Source organism: Phycodurus eques, chromosome 3, assembly GCF_024500275.1.
Source record: "Phycodurus eques isolate BA_2022a chromosome 3, UOR_Pequ_1.1, whole genome shotgun sequence".
NCBI lineage: Eukaryota > Metazoa > Chordata > Actinopteri > Syngnathiformes > Syngnathidae > Phycodurus > Phycodurus eques.
In genome coordinates, this window is record NC_084527.1 from 56,857 (window position 1) to 77,383 (window position 20,527).

The 20,527-nt window shown below is 44.5% G+C and overlaps 3 protein-coding genes across 15 annotated transcripts in view; 1 reads left to right on the forward strand and 2 right to left on the reverse strand.

Annotated features, from left to right (window-relative positions):
* LOC133399591 (dynamin-1-like) overlaps window positions 1-7,258 on the reverse strand; it is a 33,732-nt gene extending 26,474 nt beyond the window's left edge. For 2 of the 4 annotated variants that reach the window (XR_009768231.1, XM_061671164.1), the window contains exons 1-11: window positions 6,630-7,258; window positions 6,163-6,236; window positions 4,938-5,087; window positions 3,260-3,463; window positions 3,045-3,143; window positions 2,706-2,866; window positions 2,475-2,617; window positions 2,157-2,292; window positions 1,722-1,789; window positions 1,488-1,626; window positions 1,255-1,341 (exon numbers count right to left, since the gene is read on the reverse strand). Coding sequence is in view for 3 of the 4 variants with exons in the window: in XM_061671164.1 (XP_061527148.1) it covers window positions 1,255-1,341; window positions 1,488-1,626; window positions 1,722-1,789; window positions 2,157-2,292; window positions 2,475-2,617; window positions 2,706-2,866; window positions 3,045-3,143; window positions 3,260-3,463; window positions 4,938-5,087; window positions 6,163-6,236; window positions 6,630-6,790 (1,422 nt within the window). In the remaining variant the exon portion in view is untranslated. The remainder of the gene's footprint in view (window positions 1-1,254; window positions 1,342-1,487; window positions 1,627-1,721; window positions 1,790-2,156; window positions 2,293-2,474; window positions 2,618-2,705; window positions 2,867-3,044; window positions 3,144-3,259; window positions 3,464-4,937; window positions 5,088-6,162; window positions 6,237-6,629) is intronic. The other 2 variants (XM_061671162.1, XM_061671163.1) reach the window with 2 other exon arrangements.
* LOC133399592 (gelsolin-like) lies at window positions 6,925-13,720 on the forward strand. 3 transcript variants are annotated; one of them, XM_061671167.1, is made up of 18 exons: window positions 6,925-7,283; window positions 9,551-9,921; window positions 9,996-10,157; window positions 10,214-10,273; window positions 10,354-10,443; window positions 10,507-10,596; window positions 10,668-10,800; window positions 10,870-10,958; window positions 11,037-11,165; window positions 11,232-11,318; window positions 11,382-11,515; window positions 11,588-11,678; window positions 11,738-11,908; window positions 12,663-12,837; window positions 12,900-13,021; window positions 13,099-13,176; window positions 13,376-13,436; window positions 13,498-13,720. In XM_061671167.1, exons 2-18 carry the CDS (start codon window positions 9,559-9,561, stop codon window positions 13,665-13,667), a joined length of 2,205 nt encoding a protein of 734 aa, XP_061527151.1. In that variant the 5' UTR covers window positions 6,925-7,283; window positions 9,551-9,558; the 3' UTR covers window positions 13,668-13,720. The 3 variants fall into 3 exon arrangements, with proteins under 3 accessions (XP_061527151.1, XP_061527149.1, XP_061527150.1); XM_061671165.1 differs by having other exon boundaries at window positions 11,232-11,515; XM_061671166.1 differs by having other exon boundaries at window positions 6,925-7,279; window positions 11,232-11,515.
* The window catches only part of LOC133399590 (disabled homolog 2-interacting protein-like), a 33,898-nt gene continuing 23,473 nt past the window's right edge, over window positions 10,103-20,527 (reverse strand). For 3 of the 8 annotated variants that reach the window (XM_061671159.1, XM_061671160.1, XM_061671157.1), the window contains 5 exons: window positions 17,516-17,595; window positions 17,338-17,425; window positions 12,627-15,261; window positions 12,278-12,415; window positions 10,103-10,760 (listed from right to left, as the gene is read on the reverse strand). In XM_061671159.1, coding sequence (XP_061527143.1) covers window positions 15,103-15,261; window positions 17,338-17,425; window positions 17,516-17,595 — 327 coding nt within the window. In that variant the 3' untranslated portion in view covers window positions 10,103-10,760; window positions 12,278-12,415; window positions 12,627-15,102. The other 5 variants (XM_061671156.1, XM_061671153.1, XM_061671158.1 and 2 more) reach the window with 5 other exon arrangements.

Sequence of the window (20,527 nt, forward strand, 5' to 3'; positions counted from 1 at the left end):
TCGGAAAAGGGTGGCGTGCCCTCTCCAGGTCTGGGAGGAGATCCTGCCCCAAGTGGAGGAGTTCAAGTATCTTGGGGTCTTGTTCACGAGTGAGGGAAGGATGGAACGGGAGATCGACAGGCGGATCGTCTGCAGTCAGGCGGACTTTGTATCGCTCCGTTGTGGTAAAGAAGGAGCTAAGCCGAAATTTACCGGTCGATCTACGTTCCTACCCTCACCTATGGTCACGAGCTGTGGGTCGTGACCGAAAGAACAAGATCCCGGATACAAGCGGCTGAAATGAGTTTCAGCCACAGGGTGTCCGGGCTCTCCCTTAGAGATAGGGTGAGACGCTCGGTCATCCGGGAGGAACTCAGAGTAGAACAGCTGCTCCTTCACATCTAGAGGAGCCAGATGAGGTGGCTGGGGCATCTGATTCGGATGCCTCCTGGACGCCTCCCCGGTGAGGTGTTCCGGGCACGTCCCACCGGGAGAAGACCCCGGGGACGACCCATGACACGCCGGAGAGACTACGTCTTTCGGCTGGCCTGGGAACGCCTCGGGATCCCCCCGGAAGAGATGGATGAAGTGGCTGGGGAGAGGGAAGTCTGGGCATCCCTGCTAAAGCTACTGCCCCCGCAATCCGACCTCAGATAAGCGGGAGAAAATGGATGGATGGATGGATGGAGAACGTCCCATCTCCATTGGAATTGGGGTTGTATATAAGTGCGTGCATGGTGGGGTTTACTTTAACAAGTTCGAAGGGATTGCGTTTGTAAACGATGCCATTGATCTTGGCTCCTCCTGAAAGCTCGCTCGTGTCCACCTGATCTCCACAACCTTCGTTCAACCTTAGTTCATGCATTTGTTACATCTTGCCTTTATTATTGTAACGTGTTGCTTTCTGGTATTAAAAGCCTTCAGCTCGTACAAAATTCTACAGCAAGACGATCTTTGTCAATTGGGTTAGTTACACACACATTGCCGTTTAGTTCATAGGTTTGATATTGATACTGGTTATAAAGAAACCTGTGTCAAATGTTCACTTTATTCTATGCTGCGGGCTGCTAAGAAAATGGATGTTCATCATTTTGACACCCCTTATTTAAACCATGCCAACTTTTTTGACCCCACCCCCTAAAAGAATCAGAATTGAGAATCGTTTGGAAACGTAATCGAAATGAGGAGCTGGAATCGCTCAAATTCAAATGATGCCCAACCCTAACGGACAGGCAGTTAGACAGACGGACAAGTAGACAGACAGGTGAAGTGGACCTGCTCTTTTGTGCGACTTTCTCTGTCACGGATGTGCTGAGTGACGATTCTTTCCATCTCTTCCCGCAGCAACGGATACTGAGCCAACTGGAACAAGCAAATGTTAGCCTATGCTATGACAAACCACTTGATACTACAGTGTAGTAATAGATGTAGCGGTATAGTACTGTGTAGTAATATCATAATATCATATTATAGTACAAGTAGTAGTGGCATGTGTAGTGTTATGTTACCTTGAGGCCACAAAGTCTGACAGTGTTCACAAGCTCATTGATGACTAAGTCGATGCACTTGTGACAAGGTTCTTTAATTTGACTCATCTGACGCTTGACTATGGTCTCAAACGCCATGTCGGGTGTGAAAAGACCTGTCCTGGACACATACAGAACTGTTACACACATACATACATACATACACATTCACACACGCACGCACACAAGTAGGCCCGCACAGACACACGGAGCCACCTGATGCCGTGAATGTTCTTGATCGCGAAGCTGATCTCTTTGCGAAGAGTCTTCTCATCACTCTCCAACTGCACAAACAAACACACACATACAGTATAGACATACCTACAGCACATACATGATGGCAAAAGCATAATCTGGCTCATGCTGCTACATTATATTTTAAGGGTTTATGCAATTTGACTTGACTTCATAACAGATGAATGTATGGTTTTGGATCTTTTGTGTTCTTTCTGCATTATTTCGATTCCATCCATCCATTTTCCTTACCGCTTCTCCTCACTAGGGTCGCGGGCGAGCTAGAGCCTATCGTTTAGTTATTAATGCTTTACTTTGCACAGACGGGTGGGAAATAAAATTTCGTTGTGAATGCTACAATGACAATAAAGGTATTTTACTCCATTCTGTACGTGTGTGACACGTGTGCATGTTTACTTTAACAAGTTCGAAAGGGAAGCGTTCGTGAAAGATGCGATTGATCTTGGCTCCTCCTGAGAGCTCGCTCGTGTCCACCTGATCTCCACAACCTTCGATTCGCTTCTCAAAGTCCACCGCAAACTGCTGCACCATCCTGATGCAAAAGACGCACACACATTTGCACATCATGAATAAAACATTGTCACATGCACACCCAATCCAGTTTGAAATGTTGACAGTGAAATATTGGACAAGAAATAAAGTGTTGATGATCAACCTAACCCTCTCTTGACCTTGGAAGTGCGTGTGTGTGTGTGTGTGTGTGCGTGCACTGACTGCAGCAAGGCCTTGGTCTTGCGAGCGGGGTCGTCTGGGTTGAAGTTCTTGTATTCTGTGACTTCCTTCTCAATGTGCAGCAGCTGCTTCTGAAGTTTGCTGCGTAAAGCGGGCAGCGTGTCTCGGATGTGATTGGTCAGTTGCTGCGGTGACGCGGCCGGAAGCACAATGTCAAGTCAAACAGGAAGCCAGAAAGGAAGTCAGAAGCGAGTGAACCGTGTGCACGCGGACCTGGTTGAGAAGTTTCTGCAGGTAGGCGGTCCCCATCCGCTCGGCCAGGTGTCGGTAGGCCGCGTGGGACAAGAAAAACGTTCTCTCCGCCTGCAGCGCCGCCGTTATGTCTTTACGGCCGTCGATATCCTTCTGACTGCGGTTCACCACGCCGACGTAACCTGAGCGTGCCGGGAAAGAGCTCGCGAATTGTCAACGAAACGCAACAGTTCAAATGACATGATACATGCACGGGCCACGATGTCTGACACTCAACTGGGAGTCAGGAAGCAAACACAGCAGACCAGAAGGCCACTGGGAAAAAGGTGAGTGGGGCAAGGAGCTGAATGGTTGTTGTACCTCTGCGAAGGGGCAGCAGTTTATTCTCCAGGATGTCTCTGGCGTCGGTTCCTTCGTCCATCAGGTCCAGTTTGGTGATTACACCGATGGTTCTGAGACCTGTGCTCACACACGCGCGCACACAAACATGCACACAACAAGAAAGTCAAGCACTGGCATGCGTGCAAGTACTGTGGAAAACGAGCAAGGAGACGACACAGCGGGCCTAGGGCAACCTTGGGGGTCCACCTCCTTGGCGACCTTGAGGGCGTCGGAGTTGGCGAGGTCGGAGTTGGCGGGAGAGACGGCCAACAGGAGGCAGTTGTCCTTGGTGACAAACTGCATGAGCATGTCTCTGATCTGCTGCTCGATGTCCGCCGGCTGGTCACCCACCGGAACCTTGGTCATCCCGGGAAGATCCACCAGCGTCAGGTTCAACACTACAAAAACACAAACACGCAACAACATCAGAATCAGAATCAGAATCATCTTTATTTTCCAAGTATGTCCAACAATCACACAAGAAATTTGTCTCCGGTAGTTGGAGCCGCTCTAGTACGACAACAGACAGTCAATTGACACAGAACACTTTGGAGACATAAAGACATTGAGAAAAACAGTCACACAACACACGACAGCATACTAACATGCAACAACATGCTAACATGCAACAACATGCTAACACACAACATGTTTACCTCCAACAACACGTTAACAGGCAACAGCACACTAGCACACAACAGCACGTTAACAGGCAACAGCATGCTGACACGCAACAGCATGGCACGCAAGGGCATGTTACCATGCAACAGGATGCTTGCATGGTAACACTTAAAAAAACATAATCTTGTGATTGTGCTTTTTTTATGTTAAGAATGAAACATACCCGCAACCATTAAACAACTAGGTGCTCAGATAAAACCACCAGAGGTGCAACAATTAATCTAATTTAAAATAATCTAAAAGTATTTCAATAATAGATTCATCATTTAGATACTTTGTTTAATTTAAAATGGTCCAAATCCTTTCATCCTTTTAGCTCTCAACCAAATGGTAAATGTACTGCACTTATATAGCGCTTTATCTACACCATCACGGAAGGCTTCACGTTCACCCGCTCACACACACATTCATACACCAATGGGCGGCTGCTGCCATGCAAGGCGCTGCCAGGCCCACTCGTAGCAAATTAAGGTTCAGTGTCTTGCCCGAGGACACTTCGACAGTTGAAGCCGGGATTCGAACCAGTGACCGACGACCTGCTCTACCTACTGATCCACAGCCGTGGATTCACATTTCTCTTTTCCTCCATGAAAGTAGACTGATTATCTTTGTGTTTTTTTCAAAATAAAACATTTGCAAACATCTGCTTTAACTTTGGAAAACAATGATCAACCTCAATGATCAAACCAGTAACTAAATTGTAATCACTTAATCTTTAATTGTGCATTTTCTGCAGTGGCATTTTGAAATAATGTCCTGGTTTTGAATTATGGGATGGAAGTAAAAACATTTAAGTGTTTAATTAAATTATCTTCCGTCGCAGATAGCAGATGTGTACTAATGCTGTGTTTGCACGGGACGCAAACTTTCGTATTCACGAGACGTGATTACATATAAAGGCAATGTTATAATGCATGAATAGGCGCAAATCTGTGCCAGGCGAGGTATTATGCATTTGACGCAATGACACTCACGCGATTAATCGAAAAATAATCGACAGATTAATTGATTATTAAAATGATCTTTAGCTGTAGCCATAAAAACAGCACAATCAGTTAGTCTTGTTCATTTGTTCTGATTGTTTTCTGTTCACATTTTTAGGATAGATTTATTCAAAGACTTTTATTCACCTTCAAATGTTTCCAATATTCCACATACACATCATCGCGTTTGTGTGTGTTTGTGCGTTACCGTTGGGAGAGTAGACGCGCAGGTTGATGGGAACGGGACTGATTCCTTTGTTTTGTCCCGTCACTCGATCGGTTTCCGCTTCAATTTCCTGACGAACTTCTTCAAAGTCGGTGAACTTTTTTCCTTTGCAGTGCAGGAATTCAGCAAACTCTGACAAAATCACATCATTGTTAGCATTATCAACGTTAGAGATACCCTATGGTATACAGGATACTTTATTCATGTGTGTGTGTTTGTGTGTGTGGGTGGGGGGGGGGGTTAATAATCAGTTAGCTGTCTGCTTCAAATGCATCCATCCATTTTCTAAAAATGTCACAACACATGGAGACAAACAAGCATTGTCGCACAGCAAATTTGAAAACACGAATTTAACACCCTCAGAGTTTAAATCAACACTTGCCGAGAGTTTATATGGCAACCACTGCTTCAGAGTTAAATCAACACTTTGAAAAGAGTTAACATTATTAACACTGTGACAGTTACTAAACAACTCAGATAGTGTAAAATACTAACACCATATTGGATGAGTTACCGTTATTAACACTACGAAAGAGCTATTTATTTTGTCTGATAGTGTAGAATATTGACACCATAAGGAAAGAGCTATCATTATTAACATTATGAAAGTTTTACTTAAGAACACTGTGTAAAAATATTGATTGATATTAAATATATTCTTCTTATTTTCCTATAGTTACAAATGGGCACCGCAAAGCATGCTGGGAGTAGTAAGGCTTTCAGTGTTGTTATAACATATACAGTATTCTTCTCATACTACTGATCTCCTCAGTATCAATTCATAATTATTTAGTTTGTTTAAACTTAATTTACTATGTGAAAATATAGGAGTAGGAAAATGGCGCTGACCCGTCTCTCTCAAACTGAAGAGGTGCAGGTGCAAAGGTGGAACTTAATTAATCACTGAAGAGTTAATCTAATACCATATGATCAACTCTGTGAAATAACTCCTACTATGGACATCATTTAAAATCGAAAAAATATTAAATGTTAAAATTACACTTTGGGAGTTAAAATCACCTCTGAAAAATGTTACCCTGAATTTTTAACACCCCAAGATTTGCTGTGCGCCTCAGGAAAATTTAGAATTTAACATGCTAGTGGAAGGCTGCAGTGCATATTCGAACCTGGAAACTGTGGTGCAGACGTGCCAACCACTATTCACCGTGCATCAGCTCAAAATGTATTCAAATTAAAAAAAAATCACCTGTTGGGCAGTTGATGAGTTGCAGCACTAGGGGGCGCCGAGTGACAATACCTGAACCCCGCGGGAGGAAATCTCTGGTGGGGAAACATTGGACATATTACAACATTGAATGCGTCATATTACCATTGGGTTATATTACCATTAGGTTAGACATTTATATGTGGTTCAGTTATATTCCAATTCATGAACACTTATATAATTCCCAACACGCATTCTCAACCAATAATTATGAAAAAAAAGGAAAAATGCACTCAAAATAAAACTGTATGTAAAACAGTCAAGGTGTGCTCGTGATGGAATAATGCTGTCATTTTGTAAACCTCGAAGCATCCTATTTTATTCCGATCATTTATTCAGAAGGATGACAGGATCCTCCGTGGATATCCAGCAGCTGAGTCCGGTTCGACTCGGCCCGGCCTGGTACGGTTGGCTTTGGTTGTGCTCTGCAGAAAGAAATACGGACTTACTTGCCAACGAAATTCTCCAGAACGGAACTCTTGCCGGCGCTCTGGCCGCCCACCACGGCGATCTGAGGCAGGTCCAAAGTGGCGTTCTGGCCGATGGCCGCGAACGCGTCCTGCAGCCGGTTGACCAGTGGGATCAGGTCCTCCATGCCGCGGTTGCCCATCTTGACGTACGGAGTCCTGCTGCCAGTTACGCCTGTTCCTGTTCCTCTTCCTCTTCTCCTCCTCCTCCTCCTCGTCGACGTCACGAAACGTGATGGCTGTTCGGACTCTGAGCTGACATGCCCGTGCTCGTGACCTTCAGCTCGTGCTCGTGACCTTCAGCTCGTCCTCGTACAAACGCGTGTGCACCAGCGTGCACATCCGCCGTGTCTCTTGAAACACAAGTCTTTTTTTTTTTTTTGTTATCTCGTCAAATGAAAAATGTTTTAAAGCTAAACAGGAAACATCATGAAAAAGGGCAAATGAACAGAAAAAAAATACTTATATTTTGAAAGACTGACATTTCCGGTGTGTTGGAGACTGGATGGCAAGTGAGGAAGAGATGACGTCATCAATCAGCCTCAGGTGTGTGCGGCCCCGCCCCCTCCCTTTTATGTGAGGGGAGCCCCGCTGCCGATTTTACTTTCGTCCCTCAAAACAAGAAACATCCTGTGAGTAAGTTGCCAGTTCTCTCACTTTACTATTGTTTTTGGGTCTGTGCACGTGGATGTATAGTTTGGTGCTGTGGTTCACAGTGAAGCGGTTTCTTTGCCCAAGCTGTCTGTGTGTCACGTTTTAAAAGGAATCATTTAAACAGGATCACGGTTCATTCAATAAACCATCATGTTTCGCTTAATAAGACATGATTGTTGTGGACAATGTTACACAGTCACGGCTTGTCTATTTCCTAAAGACTCCGATCCAACACGGTGTCCCGTTACATTCACCCTGATATCAAACGTTTGCTGTGTTGAACATTGTGTAGTGCTTAGCTAGGTTCGGGCAGCACAGCGTCAGAGAGGCCGAGTCCAGTAGTTGGACCAGTTCACCTTCTTTCTGCATGCTGTATGACTTACTTTTTCTCACTTTATTTTCTGAAGTGACATTAAACAGACCTGTCACAAATCATATGCATCCAGTATTGCTGCAATTAATCAATCATAGGGATCAAATGTTTTTGTTTAGTTAAAGAGCAATTATGAATACACAAGAAAAGGAGACATTTCACTTAATAATGAATGACTAATTGGTTTCCTCTTTTAGGTAATCAACAGTATTTTTCTTAAATTCACATTGTGCATATAGCAGGAAACTGCATTTTCTTGTCTTTCTAGTGGGGCAATTTCAAACGCGTACAAATAAATACAACACAAATATAAATAGATTTCAGTTTGAACTTGCCATTTCTTGTATTAAAATACATATGGAATTAATTAACAGAAAAGAGGAACAACAGTTAGTGATCTTGTTGAAAAGGTACAATTTTATGCAACTGTGGTATCTCAGTCAGAATACTAGGGGGGTACTGCTTAAAAATATTACATCGAAAAGAGGCGAATGAGAAGAAAAGGACACGAAAATGAATGTCCAATAGATGCTAGCTGTGTGCTGATTGGTAAAAAAAAAAAGGTTTTTAATTTTTTTTTTTAAATGCAAGACTGATTCTTGAGAACACCACACTAACTAAACCAGACTGTGATGAACAGGAAGCCCAGACAGCGCACGGCCGGCCCGCCGTGTAACTTTGCATGATCGCTGACAAAGCTAGCTTCTAATGCTAACGACAACAAGCATACATGATGTCAAGCAGTCCGATTCCCACAATGCATTGGGGATTTTTTATTTTTTTCTATCTCTCTGAAAGAGTGACAATTACAGAGAATAATTTCCCTTCAAGGCGCTAACTATGTCATCAAAATCAAATTATCAGCTGCTATTGTCAGCTACTTGGTGGGTGGAAGCATCAATGAATGCAGTCTGTTTTTAAGTGCGACAAATCAGCCCATCACGCTGTTGTAACTCAGATGCTGAAGTGTCTCTTTTGATTATTTGTGCAAGACTGAATTCTTCCCCTTCAAGATATATTAAAGCTAGTCATGGCAGCACAAGAACAGGCCCTAAACACAAGATCAATAGAGGCCAAGGTGTACCACATCAGACAGGACCCTGGATGCAGGCTGGGCAAAGAAGCCCCAGAGACAGTTCAGCACATCACAGCAGGGTGTAAATGGTGCCAGGCAAGCCATACATGGAGCTACATAACCAGGTAGCAGGTATAGTGTACCGGAACATCTGTACCACATATGGACTGGAGGTCCCAGAATCAAGATGGCAGACACCACCCAAGGTGGTTGAGAACAACCAGGCCAAGATCCTGTGGGACTTCCAGATCCAGACTGACAAACTAGTGGTAGATAACGAGCCTGACATGGTGGTGGTCGATAAATGTCAGAAGAGAGCAGTTGTGATAGATGTAGCAATCTCGAGTGATTGCAACATCTGGAAAAAGGAACACGAAAAGCTGAAGAAATTCCAAGAACTGAAGGACGAGCTAGAGAAAATGTGGATGGTGAAGCCAATAGTGGTGACCGTAGTTATTGGGGCACTGGGGGCAGTAACCCCCAAGCTGTGGGGATGGTTCCAGCAGATACTAGGAACAACATCTGACCTTTCTGTCCAGAAGACCGCAATACTAGGAACAGCTAAGATCTTGTGCAGAACCCTCAAGCTCCCAGGCCTCTGGTAGAGGACCGCAGCTTGAAGGATATACCACCCGGGTTAGCCAGAAATCAATATCTTTTATAATAACAGGAAGTAGGTTGCGCATATACCCTTTTACTCCTGGCTAGTAGCTTCGCAGCCGAGTATGTGCTGTAACTCATTTCAAGTTCTAGTTCTGGTGTCCTGTTTGCTTTCAAATGGACTTGCTGCATCCCTTGCAGGTGACGCAATGGCGGCGTTCCACCCAGAGTTTGAGCAGGCGGGTCTCCAGGAGGGTCTCCAAGTGTGGAGGGTTGAGCACATGGACCTGGCCCCCGTTCCCAAGCGTCTTCATGGCTCCTTCTACTGCGGGGACGCTTACCTGGTCCTCAACAGCAGCCGTCGGCCAGGATGCCTCCCGCAGGGGCGGCTGTGCTACCACCTGCACTATTGGCAAGGTGGCGAATGTACCCAGGACGAGGCCGGGGCGGCAGCCATCTTGACAGTCCAGATGGATGACTTCCTGCAGGGGGAGCCGGTCCAGTTCCGTGAAGTCCAGGGTCATGAGTCCAACATGTTTGCGGGATACTTCAAAGCGGGCCTCAAGTACTTGGTGAGTGGAGCAATGTGGTTACTGCAGCAACAAAACATGTCACCTTATAAGGTTGCATATGGATGTCATCGCAGGCGGGGGGCGTGGCTTCAGGATTCCGACACATAGAGACGAGTGACGCTGATGTCAGGTGGCTGCTGAAGGTCAAAGGTCGCCGCGTTGTCAGGGCAACACAAGTCCACCTCAGCTGGGAGAGTTTCAACACAGGAGACACATTCATACTTGACCTGGGAAAGGTGGGTGGGAGAAAGGAAGAAGGGAGGACAGATCTTTAAAGTATTTTTCCCTCCAGGAGCTCATCCAGTGGTCTGGTTGTCATAGTAACCACTTTGAGAAGTTGAAGGCCACCATGGTGAGTTGTCGTGATTAGTGATGTCACAGTGGTGACTAGTGATGTCATCACGCGGGCGGGCCTCCCTGTGTGAGTGACAGGTGTCCAAGCGTATCCGTGATAACGAGCGTTGCGGGCGTGCCTCGCTGCTGATCTGCGACGAAGGCTCGGAACCTGAAAAGATGGTGGAGGTGAGAAGCGCTTCCTGTTTGTGTCAGCCGGAAGGCCTCTGACCTTTTGACATCTGTGTTGAGGTCCTCGGGCACAAACCTGACCTTCCGGAAGCCCGCCCGGACGATGCCAAGATGGATGCCCGCGACAGGAAATTGGCAAAGCTGTTCAAAGTAAAACACTGCTTCTGATTTGGTCAAAATGCTTTTATTGTGAAGGAGAGATTGCCTGTGTCGGTCGTCAGGTGTCCAACGTGGACGGGGACTTGGACGTCGTGATGGTGGCCCGACAAAGTCCGTTCTCCCAGAAAACCTTGCTCTCTGGCGACTGTTTCATCCTAGACAATGGAAGCAGCGGATGCGTTTACGTGTGGAAAGGTGAGAATGCGCACATTCAAAACACACTCCAACATAAGTGTGTGTTTACTTGGTCATGTGTGTGCGCAGGGAAGGACTCAAACGCTGAGGAGCGACATGCGGCTCTAAAGATTTCCGAAGAGTTCATCCAGAAGATGAATTACCCAACACACACCCAGGTAAGCGTGCAAAGACACACATGCGCGCACACATTTGAGTGAGATGTTACTGTATGTGGTCCTCGGCGCCTCCTTCAGGTCGAGGTCCTTCCTGAGCATGGCGAGACGGTGCTCTTCAAACAATTCTTTGAAGACTGGCACTATCCCGACGACACGGTTGGCATGGGAATGGCCTACATGTCCAATCAAATCGCCAGGATCGAGAAGGTGATCAGAGATTTTCTTTTCCTTCTGATGGCTTTGACAGAATGGATCTGCTTTATGATTGGACAGGTCCCGTTCGATGCGTCGTCTCTCCACCAGTCGGCAGCCATGGCAGCCCAGCACGGAATGTTGGATGCGGGTGACGGCGAAAAACAGGTGCGGTCAGGAAGACCCGTGTGTGCGTTGTTCTGGAATCCTGCTGTGCGTGCGTGCGTGCAGGTGTGGCGTGTGGAGGAGCAGAATAAAGTGTCGGTGGACTCGTCAGTGATTGGTCAGTTTTGGGGTGGAGACAGTTACATCATCCTGTACCAGTACCGTCACAAAGACCGAGACGGCAGCATCATTTATGTTTGGTAAGACTACAGGAAGTGATGTAATCGGGGAGCTTCTCGGGGTCCTTTCAAGCATTTATTACTCCTTCTCAGGCAAGGAGCCCGATCGAGTCAGGAAGAGCTCACCGCTTCGGCCATTTTGGCCATTCAACTAGATGAGGAACTGGGGGGTGAGGCTGTGCAGGTGAGCAGGAGGGGGAGGGGCATGCGGTTTTGCACACCTCACTCCGCTCATGTCTGCAGGTGCGCGTGGGCCAGGGCAAAGAACCTGCCCACTTGATGAGTCTGTTTGGCGGCCGACCGATGGTGGTCTATGAGGGCGGCACATCTCGAGGGCGGGGCCAAAAGCAGGTGGCTGATCTGCGCCTCTTCCAAATTCAAGCCAACGTCGCCGGACACTGCCGAGCTGTGCAGGTGATGCGATGTGACGAGACAACGGTCGTTGTTACACTACACAAATATTTGTTGCATTTTTGGCTGTAAGTTGAGACCACGGTGGGAAAACTCTTGTGCTTAAGGGCCTTGTTTGATTTTTAAAATTGACAGATGAGAGTCCATTTGTAGATGAGGTTTAAAAAAAAAAGTTAGTTGTATGTAAAATAGTCGATTTTATGTGTGGTTGGGGGGGGGGGGGGGGATTCTTTGCAAAGAGGTCAGACAACTTGACATGCAACATTTCCAAGGACCGGCCAAAAAGGGGTACCAAATGTAAATATTCCCATCATTTTACAGACGGTCAGGTGGTTAAAAAAAAAAAAAAAAAAAAAAAAAAAAGCTTCACACCTCCACCTTCTGCTGTTGTTCTTGAGCAGAAAAACTGGTCTTTTTCTTTAGGGTTGGCATAGCGTGTCATCCTTTTCCAAGTAACCCCGTCTTGTGCAGCCTCCTCTTGAACACCAACTGCCTTCAAATCGTCACTCACTATAAATAGAAAATTGGGGTCAATTCGAAATAAAGCAGTTGTTGCTATTCACTATTGAAGGTACAAAAACACAAACTTTTAAGTTTTGTAAAATATCAAGTTTCCATTACACTTAACAAAAATAAGATTCCCCCTTTTAATTGTCTTATAATGAACAAATTATCTGATAAAATGTACATCCAACAATCAATCAAGACGAGTTGAGCGCACGTCCAAAACCTGTTTTTGAACATTCTGTCCCGCCAGGTGAGGGCATCGTCCTCTAGTCTCAACTCCGGCGATGTCTTCCTGCTGGCGTCGTCTTCAGGATGCTGGATGTGGAAAGGTCGCGGCAGCAGCTCGGCTGAAGTCCGAGGAGCCCGACATCTAGCTGGAGTCCTGCGCGAGAACCCCGTCCGGGTGGAGGAGGGGCAGGAGGAAGGTGAGGCGGTGTCTTTTTCTCTTTCTTTGTGATGAAGAAGATGGCGGCAAATGTGGTTCCAGGGGATTTCTGGTGTGCACTGGGAGGACACGAGGACTACTGTGAGTCTCGCCGATGTGAGGCTCAGATGGCGGCGCATCCTCCTCGTCTGTTCGCCTGCTCCTACAAGACTGGAAATTTCCTGGTCAGTCTGAACAGTCGCAAGCTGAAGGGGTCTTTGTTCAAGCTAGTTGCTATCAGTTGTGCTGTTCTTGTCTCCAGATGGAGGAAGTTCCTGGTGAGCTGACCCAGGAAGACCTTGCTCCTGATGAGGTCATGCTCTTAGATGCCTGGGAGCACGTAGGTCACTTTTTGACCTTGCTGCTTGTGAACTGCTAATATGGACGCTGGAGAGCAACGCAGTCTTGTAAAACACGCTGTTTGTTTTGTTTTTAAATATTGCTTCTAGTGGACTGTGGATGTATTCTGGGAAAATTATAGAATTTTAATTTGTTTTTTTTTTCCATTGGACCAATCAAGTTTTCATGACTTCCTGTAGGTGTTTGTGTGGATTGGAAAGGAATCGCACGAGGATGAGAAAACAGAGGCATTTGCTTCAGGTAAGACAAACAGGAAGTGGTCCAGAGAGCAAGTAGGAAGTTGTCTGCTGTTGTCTTCCAGCCTCGAGATACATAGAGAGCGACCCGGCCCGCAGAGACCCGCGCACTACAGTTGTGACCGTCAAGCAGGGATTCGAACCGCCCACCTTCACAGGTTGGTTCCTGGGCTGGGACTGCCGGTATTGGACCACAGACCCCCTACGGCGAGCCACGGAGGCGCCACATGTGTAACGCAGGCCGCATTTTCATCACTTCCTGATCGACACCTTGAATAAATCATGTCTACCGACCTCTGTTGGTCTCGTGGGTGTGTGTGGGTGTGGTCTGGCCTCAAACGGCAAGAAGCAAAAGTAGATGAAATGCAGACTCCTTGATGCTGTCACACTTTATTCGAGTCGGTCATGTTGGAGAATTCCAGAAGAAGAAAAGCTTTTACAAAGATGCAAACAAAGTCCACTAAAGTCTGGCATTTCCGCACATTTGTAAGCTTTCAACAGTGATCATCACACTGAGGCTTGTGATTGGCCGCCACCATGGACCTCTAGTTTGTTTTGTAGAATTAGTTTCAGTACAATTTCAAAATGAAGTTTTGTTTAAAGATTAACAATAATATTTGTCTTTTCAAAATAAGAGGTTCTGATCATGGAAGTGATGTGACTGGATGTACTTTCTCGTGTAACTCACACCACCAAAATCATCCTTTCACAGCTAATTTACTGTATATGTCCCTGCTCTCAAATTGTGGGTATCCATGCTCAAAAAAATTATCCGCATAGTAATTTGTATTTTAAGTTTTCCCAAGAAATTGGAAAAGAGAAAAGCACAGCCAGTGCAACCCGGCGACGATGTGAGTTGTTTTCCCCTTCGGAGCCCACGGTGCTCGCTTTACTATCTGAGGGCAGCAAGCACTACTGGCAGTTGAAGTCAAGGTAGTGTACTTACTGTACGCTTGAGGGCTCCCCTCAGAGCCCCCAGTGATGGATGAGTCGGGTCGTTGGTGTATAGTCCACTGGCTGTTATTTTGCCGGCTGGAGAGCTCGCGGAAGGAGCTGGTTTCCGTAGCGAACCGAGAAGGGTCAAGTTTCCTGAGCCAAATGTTTGAAGGTAGCCAACTGGAGACCTTTTTGCGATGGAAAGTAGGAGGAATATATCAGATAAATAGGAAAAGATACGATAACATAAATATGGCGGCGCCTTAGAAACCACTGTGATTCTCTGTGAGCAGCGAAAATTAGATTCTACACATTTGTGATGTCATACTGGAATGAAAGTACCTTTTTCACAAACCCTAGTTACCGGTATACATTTATACAATGGGACAAAATGTTTGAATTTTCCTTGTAGCTGTAATATGAACCCTCAATTGTTAAAGAAATATTTGGCAAAAAATGTATTATACATGAGAAATTACGGTATTTTGAAACCTTGTGTTTCCTGCTGCATTCGAAAACAAATGTTGAGTCACTTCCTCCTTAAAGCCTCAGTTGGACACACACCAGGAAGTCATGCATGGAAACGGGAAGTATCAGACGTTGAAAAGGAAAGGACAGCGGAGGTTAAAGTTCATCTTGGAGAGGAGGTGTGTGCACCAACTTGCTGTGAAGCCTCCCACTTCCTGTTGTCAGCACCGCGCCTGCCGCTCAACAATTACCAATTAATGAATTACTCAATTGCGGAATTCGCCGTTTTCCGTGATCTGCAAGGATGATGTGTTGCTAGGTGACAGGCCGTTCCTCTGCGATGTCACACCGTAACGCTCCTTCAGTTGAGCCAGCGCTGCCATCAGACGAGTGTTGGTAGCGTCCAGATTCGCTATCCTCTTCTCCTGATACACACAAATGCAGTCAGGAGACACATTGTTGTCAAATAATTTATTTTAATAATGAATTCTTACAAATATTTTGTGATTGTGTTAAGTGTCGGGGTTTGTAGTTCATTGGGCTGGATTAAAGCACCGAACAAGCCACATGTGACCAGCGGATCTCAAACATGACATATTTTTCCAAATATGATGCAGACATTGCAGCCTGGTCATACTGAAAGAGGGATCCTCCATATGCAGTCCTTTTTTGAGGTTTCTTATTTTCTCTCCAAATAGGGTTTTCCTTGCCCAATTGGGGGGTTTAGATTAGGGGACATCATCAATCTTTGTCAACTCTGGGCCTGTGAAGCCCTTTGAGACTCTTGGGATTAAGTGCTATATAATTAAACTTGATTTCACCTCAAAGCGCCATTTTATGGTACAATCTATTAGTTTGTCTGACATTTTGAAAAGGTTTGACTCATAGTTACACTTTTGAATACAAAATAACATTGCATTTTGAACCATTTCATCTTCATAATTTTTGACTTTTTTGTGGTTCACTTATCTGGGTTATTATATGAAGCAATATTGTTTAAATTGTGCACATTTCTCATTACGTCAACATGTTATGTTTTCCACATGCTGTACACGTGTATGTATGTATGTATGTATGTTTAATGTAACAAACACATTTATTTATTATATACAGTATTTACGTCATGTTTTGCAATCAGTTTATTATTTGTGTAAAGAACAAATATGTGGTTAATTCCAAATTAATGAACTATGGTTTTGATCTACTTTTTAAGAGTAAACATCTAAAGGTCCTGTTTACTAAGAATTTGATGAAGTTGGGAGATTGCAAAATGTAAATAAAAACAGAATACAGTGATTAGCAAATTGTTTTTCACCTATATTCAATTTAATACGCCACAAAGTCAAGATATTTAATGTTTAAACTGACAAACAGTTTTTTGTTTTTTTTTTTGCAAATATTCACTCAATTTGAATTTGATGCCTGCAACATGGAAAAAAGCTGGGACAGGAACATGTTTACCACGTGACATCACTTTTGGTTTGAACAACACTCAAGAAGCATTTGGGAACTGAGGACACTAATTGTTGAAGCTTTGTAGATGAAACTCTTTCTCATTCATACTTGATTTACAACTTGAGTTGCTCAACAGTCCAGGATCTCTGTTGTCGTGTTTCGCGCTTCATAATGCGCCTGTACCAGAGAAGCCGGCGACGCTTCTGAGTGTTGTTGATATATGGCTTTCGTTTTGCATGGTAGAGTTTTAACTTGCATTTGTGGATGTAGCGAAGAACCTGTGTTAACTGACAGTAGTTTTCGGAAGTGTTCCAGAGCCCACGTGCTGCCAATAACCTTGACACAATTATGGTGGTTTTCAATGCAGTACCGCCTGAGGCATCAAAGGCCACAGGCATTCAATGTTGGTTTTCAGCCTTGCCACTTCTCCAGACTATTGATGATATTTTGAATCATAGATGATGAAATCCCTAACTTTCTTGCAATTGTATGTTGAGAAATGTTTTTCTTGAACTGTTGGACTATTTGCTCACACAGTTGTTGATACAGTGGTGAACCTCGCCCCATCCTTGCTTGTGAACATCTGAGCCTTTCGGGGACGCTCCTTTTATACTCAATCATGACACTCACCTGTTTCCAATTAACATGTTCACCAGTGCAATGTTCCAAACAGGTGGTTTTTTTAAATTTAAATTTAGCATTCCTCAACTTTCCCAGCCTTTTGTTGCCCCTGTCCCAGTTTTTTTGGGAAAATGTTGCAGGCATCCAATTCAAAATGAGAGCATATTTGCAAAACAACAACAATGTTCATCATTTTGAACATTAAAGATCTTGTCTTTGTAGTGTATTCATTAGAATTTGGGTTTGTAATTAGTTATATTACTTTGAAATAGTTCCACGACAATTACATTTTTAATAGGGTTACTTGGAATTGTAACCAACTGCATTTCCAAAGTCATCTTCACAACACTACCCACGGGACACGCTTTGCTCACCCTTGCATTAAACTGACTGACTGACCGGTAGACACAGACAGACAGACAGACCTGGGCCTCAATGATCTTTTGTTTGGAGTCGACCACAGCCTGCATTTCAGAATGATCTTTCTTCAGCTCCTCTTCCACGGCCATTAACCTGTTCAGGTCAAACGTTGTTACTTCACAGACACACGCACACACGCGCACACACACACACACACACACACACACACACACACTAGTGAACCTGCTGATGATGCTGTTCATCTGGAGATCTTTGTCATCCTGCAGCCTCCTCAGTCGACTCTCTGTGTCCTCTAGCCGAGCCTGACACGCACACACGCACACACCACTGTAATGGCTTTTATTTAATGTGATCACAAAAAGTGTCAACACTATGTATGCATGTTGTTGTGTGTGTCCGCACTGAAATAATGAAGCCCCACCCTTGTGTGGCCAAAGGTGATCTGCAGACCTCACTTGGAATGGGAATGATCAATAATGATCAAAGTGATCAATGACACCCGTTACCATTAGGGCTGCACTATTAATCGAATTTGAAAATGAGCCTGATTGTAGGCGATGTTTTCGATTTAAAAAGCGGGCACTGCTACGTATGAAAAGTGCTTCATTTTGGAGCAGTGCGCGCAACCCAGTCAGCCACTACACGACATGTATTCCGATACCACCGCAACCCTTCTTTTACGATCACTGGGCTTTATCTTGTCAAATCGAACACTGTCGGAGAGGCGGAACCAGAAAACATGTCAATGGTCAACGCGAACGGCTACACTTGATACCATTGCTAAGACAACAACGCGCCGTGCCAATGTATTGTGTGGCTGGAAAAAAAGAAGAAAATGAGGAGAAACGTGTGGTGGGCGTCACCGGTGCGGCTCGCAAGCTGATACGGCTCGCAAGCTGGCAGCAAAACGTTATGTAGCCTAGCAAGCTAGTGCTAGCACTACCGGTTGTATGTAAACATGGCGCCGTTCTGTCGAATCATGCTCTAAGGCTTCGGTAAACATTGGTTTGTGCGTGTGAATAAATGATGACAACGGTGTGCAAGTCTGTTAACGACGGCAACCCCGGGAGGCTATGTGCCTGTCACAATGCGAAATCCTATTGGTCAACGTCAAGGTGTGCTGTTCGGAGAGTTGTCGTTGATATCTCATACAACACGGAAGATTTCCAAAAAATCAAACATGCTAGACTTTTCAATTTGGCCCTACATCGTAGGGCCAAATTGTTGGTTGTGTATTATGTCACACTACAAGAAGTTTTGTCGGTCCTGACAAAATTTGTCGGGCCCGATCTGGGAAATAGGATGCGATAGCTAATCGGATCAATATCGGGGCTAAAATCCTGTTGTTTGATCTAGGCATTAACCGCCAGCACTGTGCTCGCGAGGCCAACTTCAAAATAAAAGTGTCACATATTACTACATTGGAAATCCATGCCATTGTAGGCTTTTATTTTCAGCCCTCTCAGCATGTTGGTGGAGAGGCGGCGTGTCACAGGATCGTTGTAGCGGCTGCCTCGACTTCCAACTTTTTGGCTGGCCTGACCCCAATAAAAAACAGCGGAAATAAATCGTGTCATGTTCTCTGTTTGTCCCTGCTGGTTTCGGTATTTTTCCAGTCCTTATTGTAAGCATCGTTTGGCGTAGCCTACGGCACAGCACCGCTGCCCGTTGTCATCAGCTGAGTACTTAGGATCTGCGGAAGCTGCAGGAAGGTGTCGGATCACTGCTCACTACCCATTGCTTGCCACCACTGCGTCGATATTCCTTGTTCAAGTATTTTTAGTTAGTAGTAGTTTTTGTGCCAGTGTGTCTGCCATTTTGTTCAACCGTTTGTTGAATGTTATACGCTTTGGATTGTTACTCATCTATGTTGGCGCTTCGTTTGTTTAATAACACCTTTTTGAATTGCTCATTTTCATAGTGGTCTCCTTCTTGGGCTACTCGTTTCAGCGCATTGCGCCAATCATAGCAGATAGAGAAGGAAATCACAACTGTCAAATTCTTCAGTTTGCGACCGTGCATGACAACGGAGATGTACCCGTCCTTCACAATTCACGATATTAACGACGGGGATTTTCAAGTAAAAAGTCGCTGCTTAGAGCCTCATGTTAATGCTTTTTATGGATGAACTGCAATGAGTGATTGCACTTTGCATATTTATTCAGTTATCCCTTCGTAAAGTAGATTTTTTTTGGGGTACATAGATGTTTTTAGTATTATTTTTCATTTATTCTTATTTAAAAATGAATTTTGCACTGAAGATTGTTACATTTTGTTTGTTGAAAAAGTAGTGCAATAAAAATAGATTTTTCCCTAACATGAGCAAGGCAAAGCAAATTTATTTATACAGCGCATTTCATACACAAGGTAACTCAATGTGCTTTACATGATTAAAATCATTTAAAAACAAAGAAAAAAACAGCTGATAAACATTTGAAACAAAGAGGGGAAAAAATACAGTTAAAACAGCCTACAGTGCAAGAAATATCATTTAAAAGTGGAAATACTCTAAAAAGCATGGGGAAAAAGAAGAGTTTTTAACCTGGACTGAAAAACATGCACACTTGGAGCTGATGTCAACTTCTGTTGGCAACCTATTCCATTTGTTTCCAGCATAATAGCTAAATGCTGCTTCACCATGTTTGGTTTGGACTCTGTGCGCCACTATTTGACCTGAATCTGTCGATCTCAGAGACCTACTCGGTTTATATTCCATTAGCATTTCTTTCATGTATTCAGAACCTAAACCGTTTAGTGATTTATAGGCCAGTAGGGGAACTTTAAAATCTATTCTAAAGCTGACTGGAAGACAATGTAAAGACTTTAGAATTGGAGTAATATGCTCTGACCTCCTTGTTCTGGTCAGAACCCGAGCTCCAGCATTCTGAATGAGCTGCCGCTGTTTAATGCTCTTTTGGCGAGTCCAGTCAGAAGACCATTACAATAGTCAAGTCTACTTGAGATAAAAGCATGGATGACCTTCTCCTGGTCTGCTTGACATATGCAAGCCTTCGCTCTGGATATGTTCTTCAGATGGTAGAAGACACTTTTAGTAATTGATTTGCTGTGACTGTTAAAAGTCAGGTCGGAATCTATCAGAACACCAAGGTTTCGGACTTGGTCTTTGGCTTTTAAAGAGAGTGACTCCAGGTATTTACTAACAGCAATCCTCTTTTCTTTATTGCCAAAAACAATTATCTCAGTTTTGTTGTGGTTTAATTAAAGACAATTTTG

Bases quoted from the DNA above. Each gene is read 5' to 3' on its own strand.
- LOC133399592 (XM_061671165.1), top strand. From the start codon at position 9,559: ATGGCGGCGTTCCACCCAGAGTTTGAGCAGGCGGGTCTCCAGGAGGGT. The intron at 10,274-10,353 runs GTGAGTTGTCGT...TGTGAGTGACAG, and splicing joins AGAAGTTGAAGGCCACCATG to GTGTCCAAGCGTATCCGTGA. The intron at 11,516-11,587 runs GTAAGACTACAG...ACTCCTTCTCAG, and splicing joins GGCAGCATCATTTATGTTTG to GCAAGGAGCCCGATCGAGTC.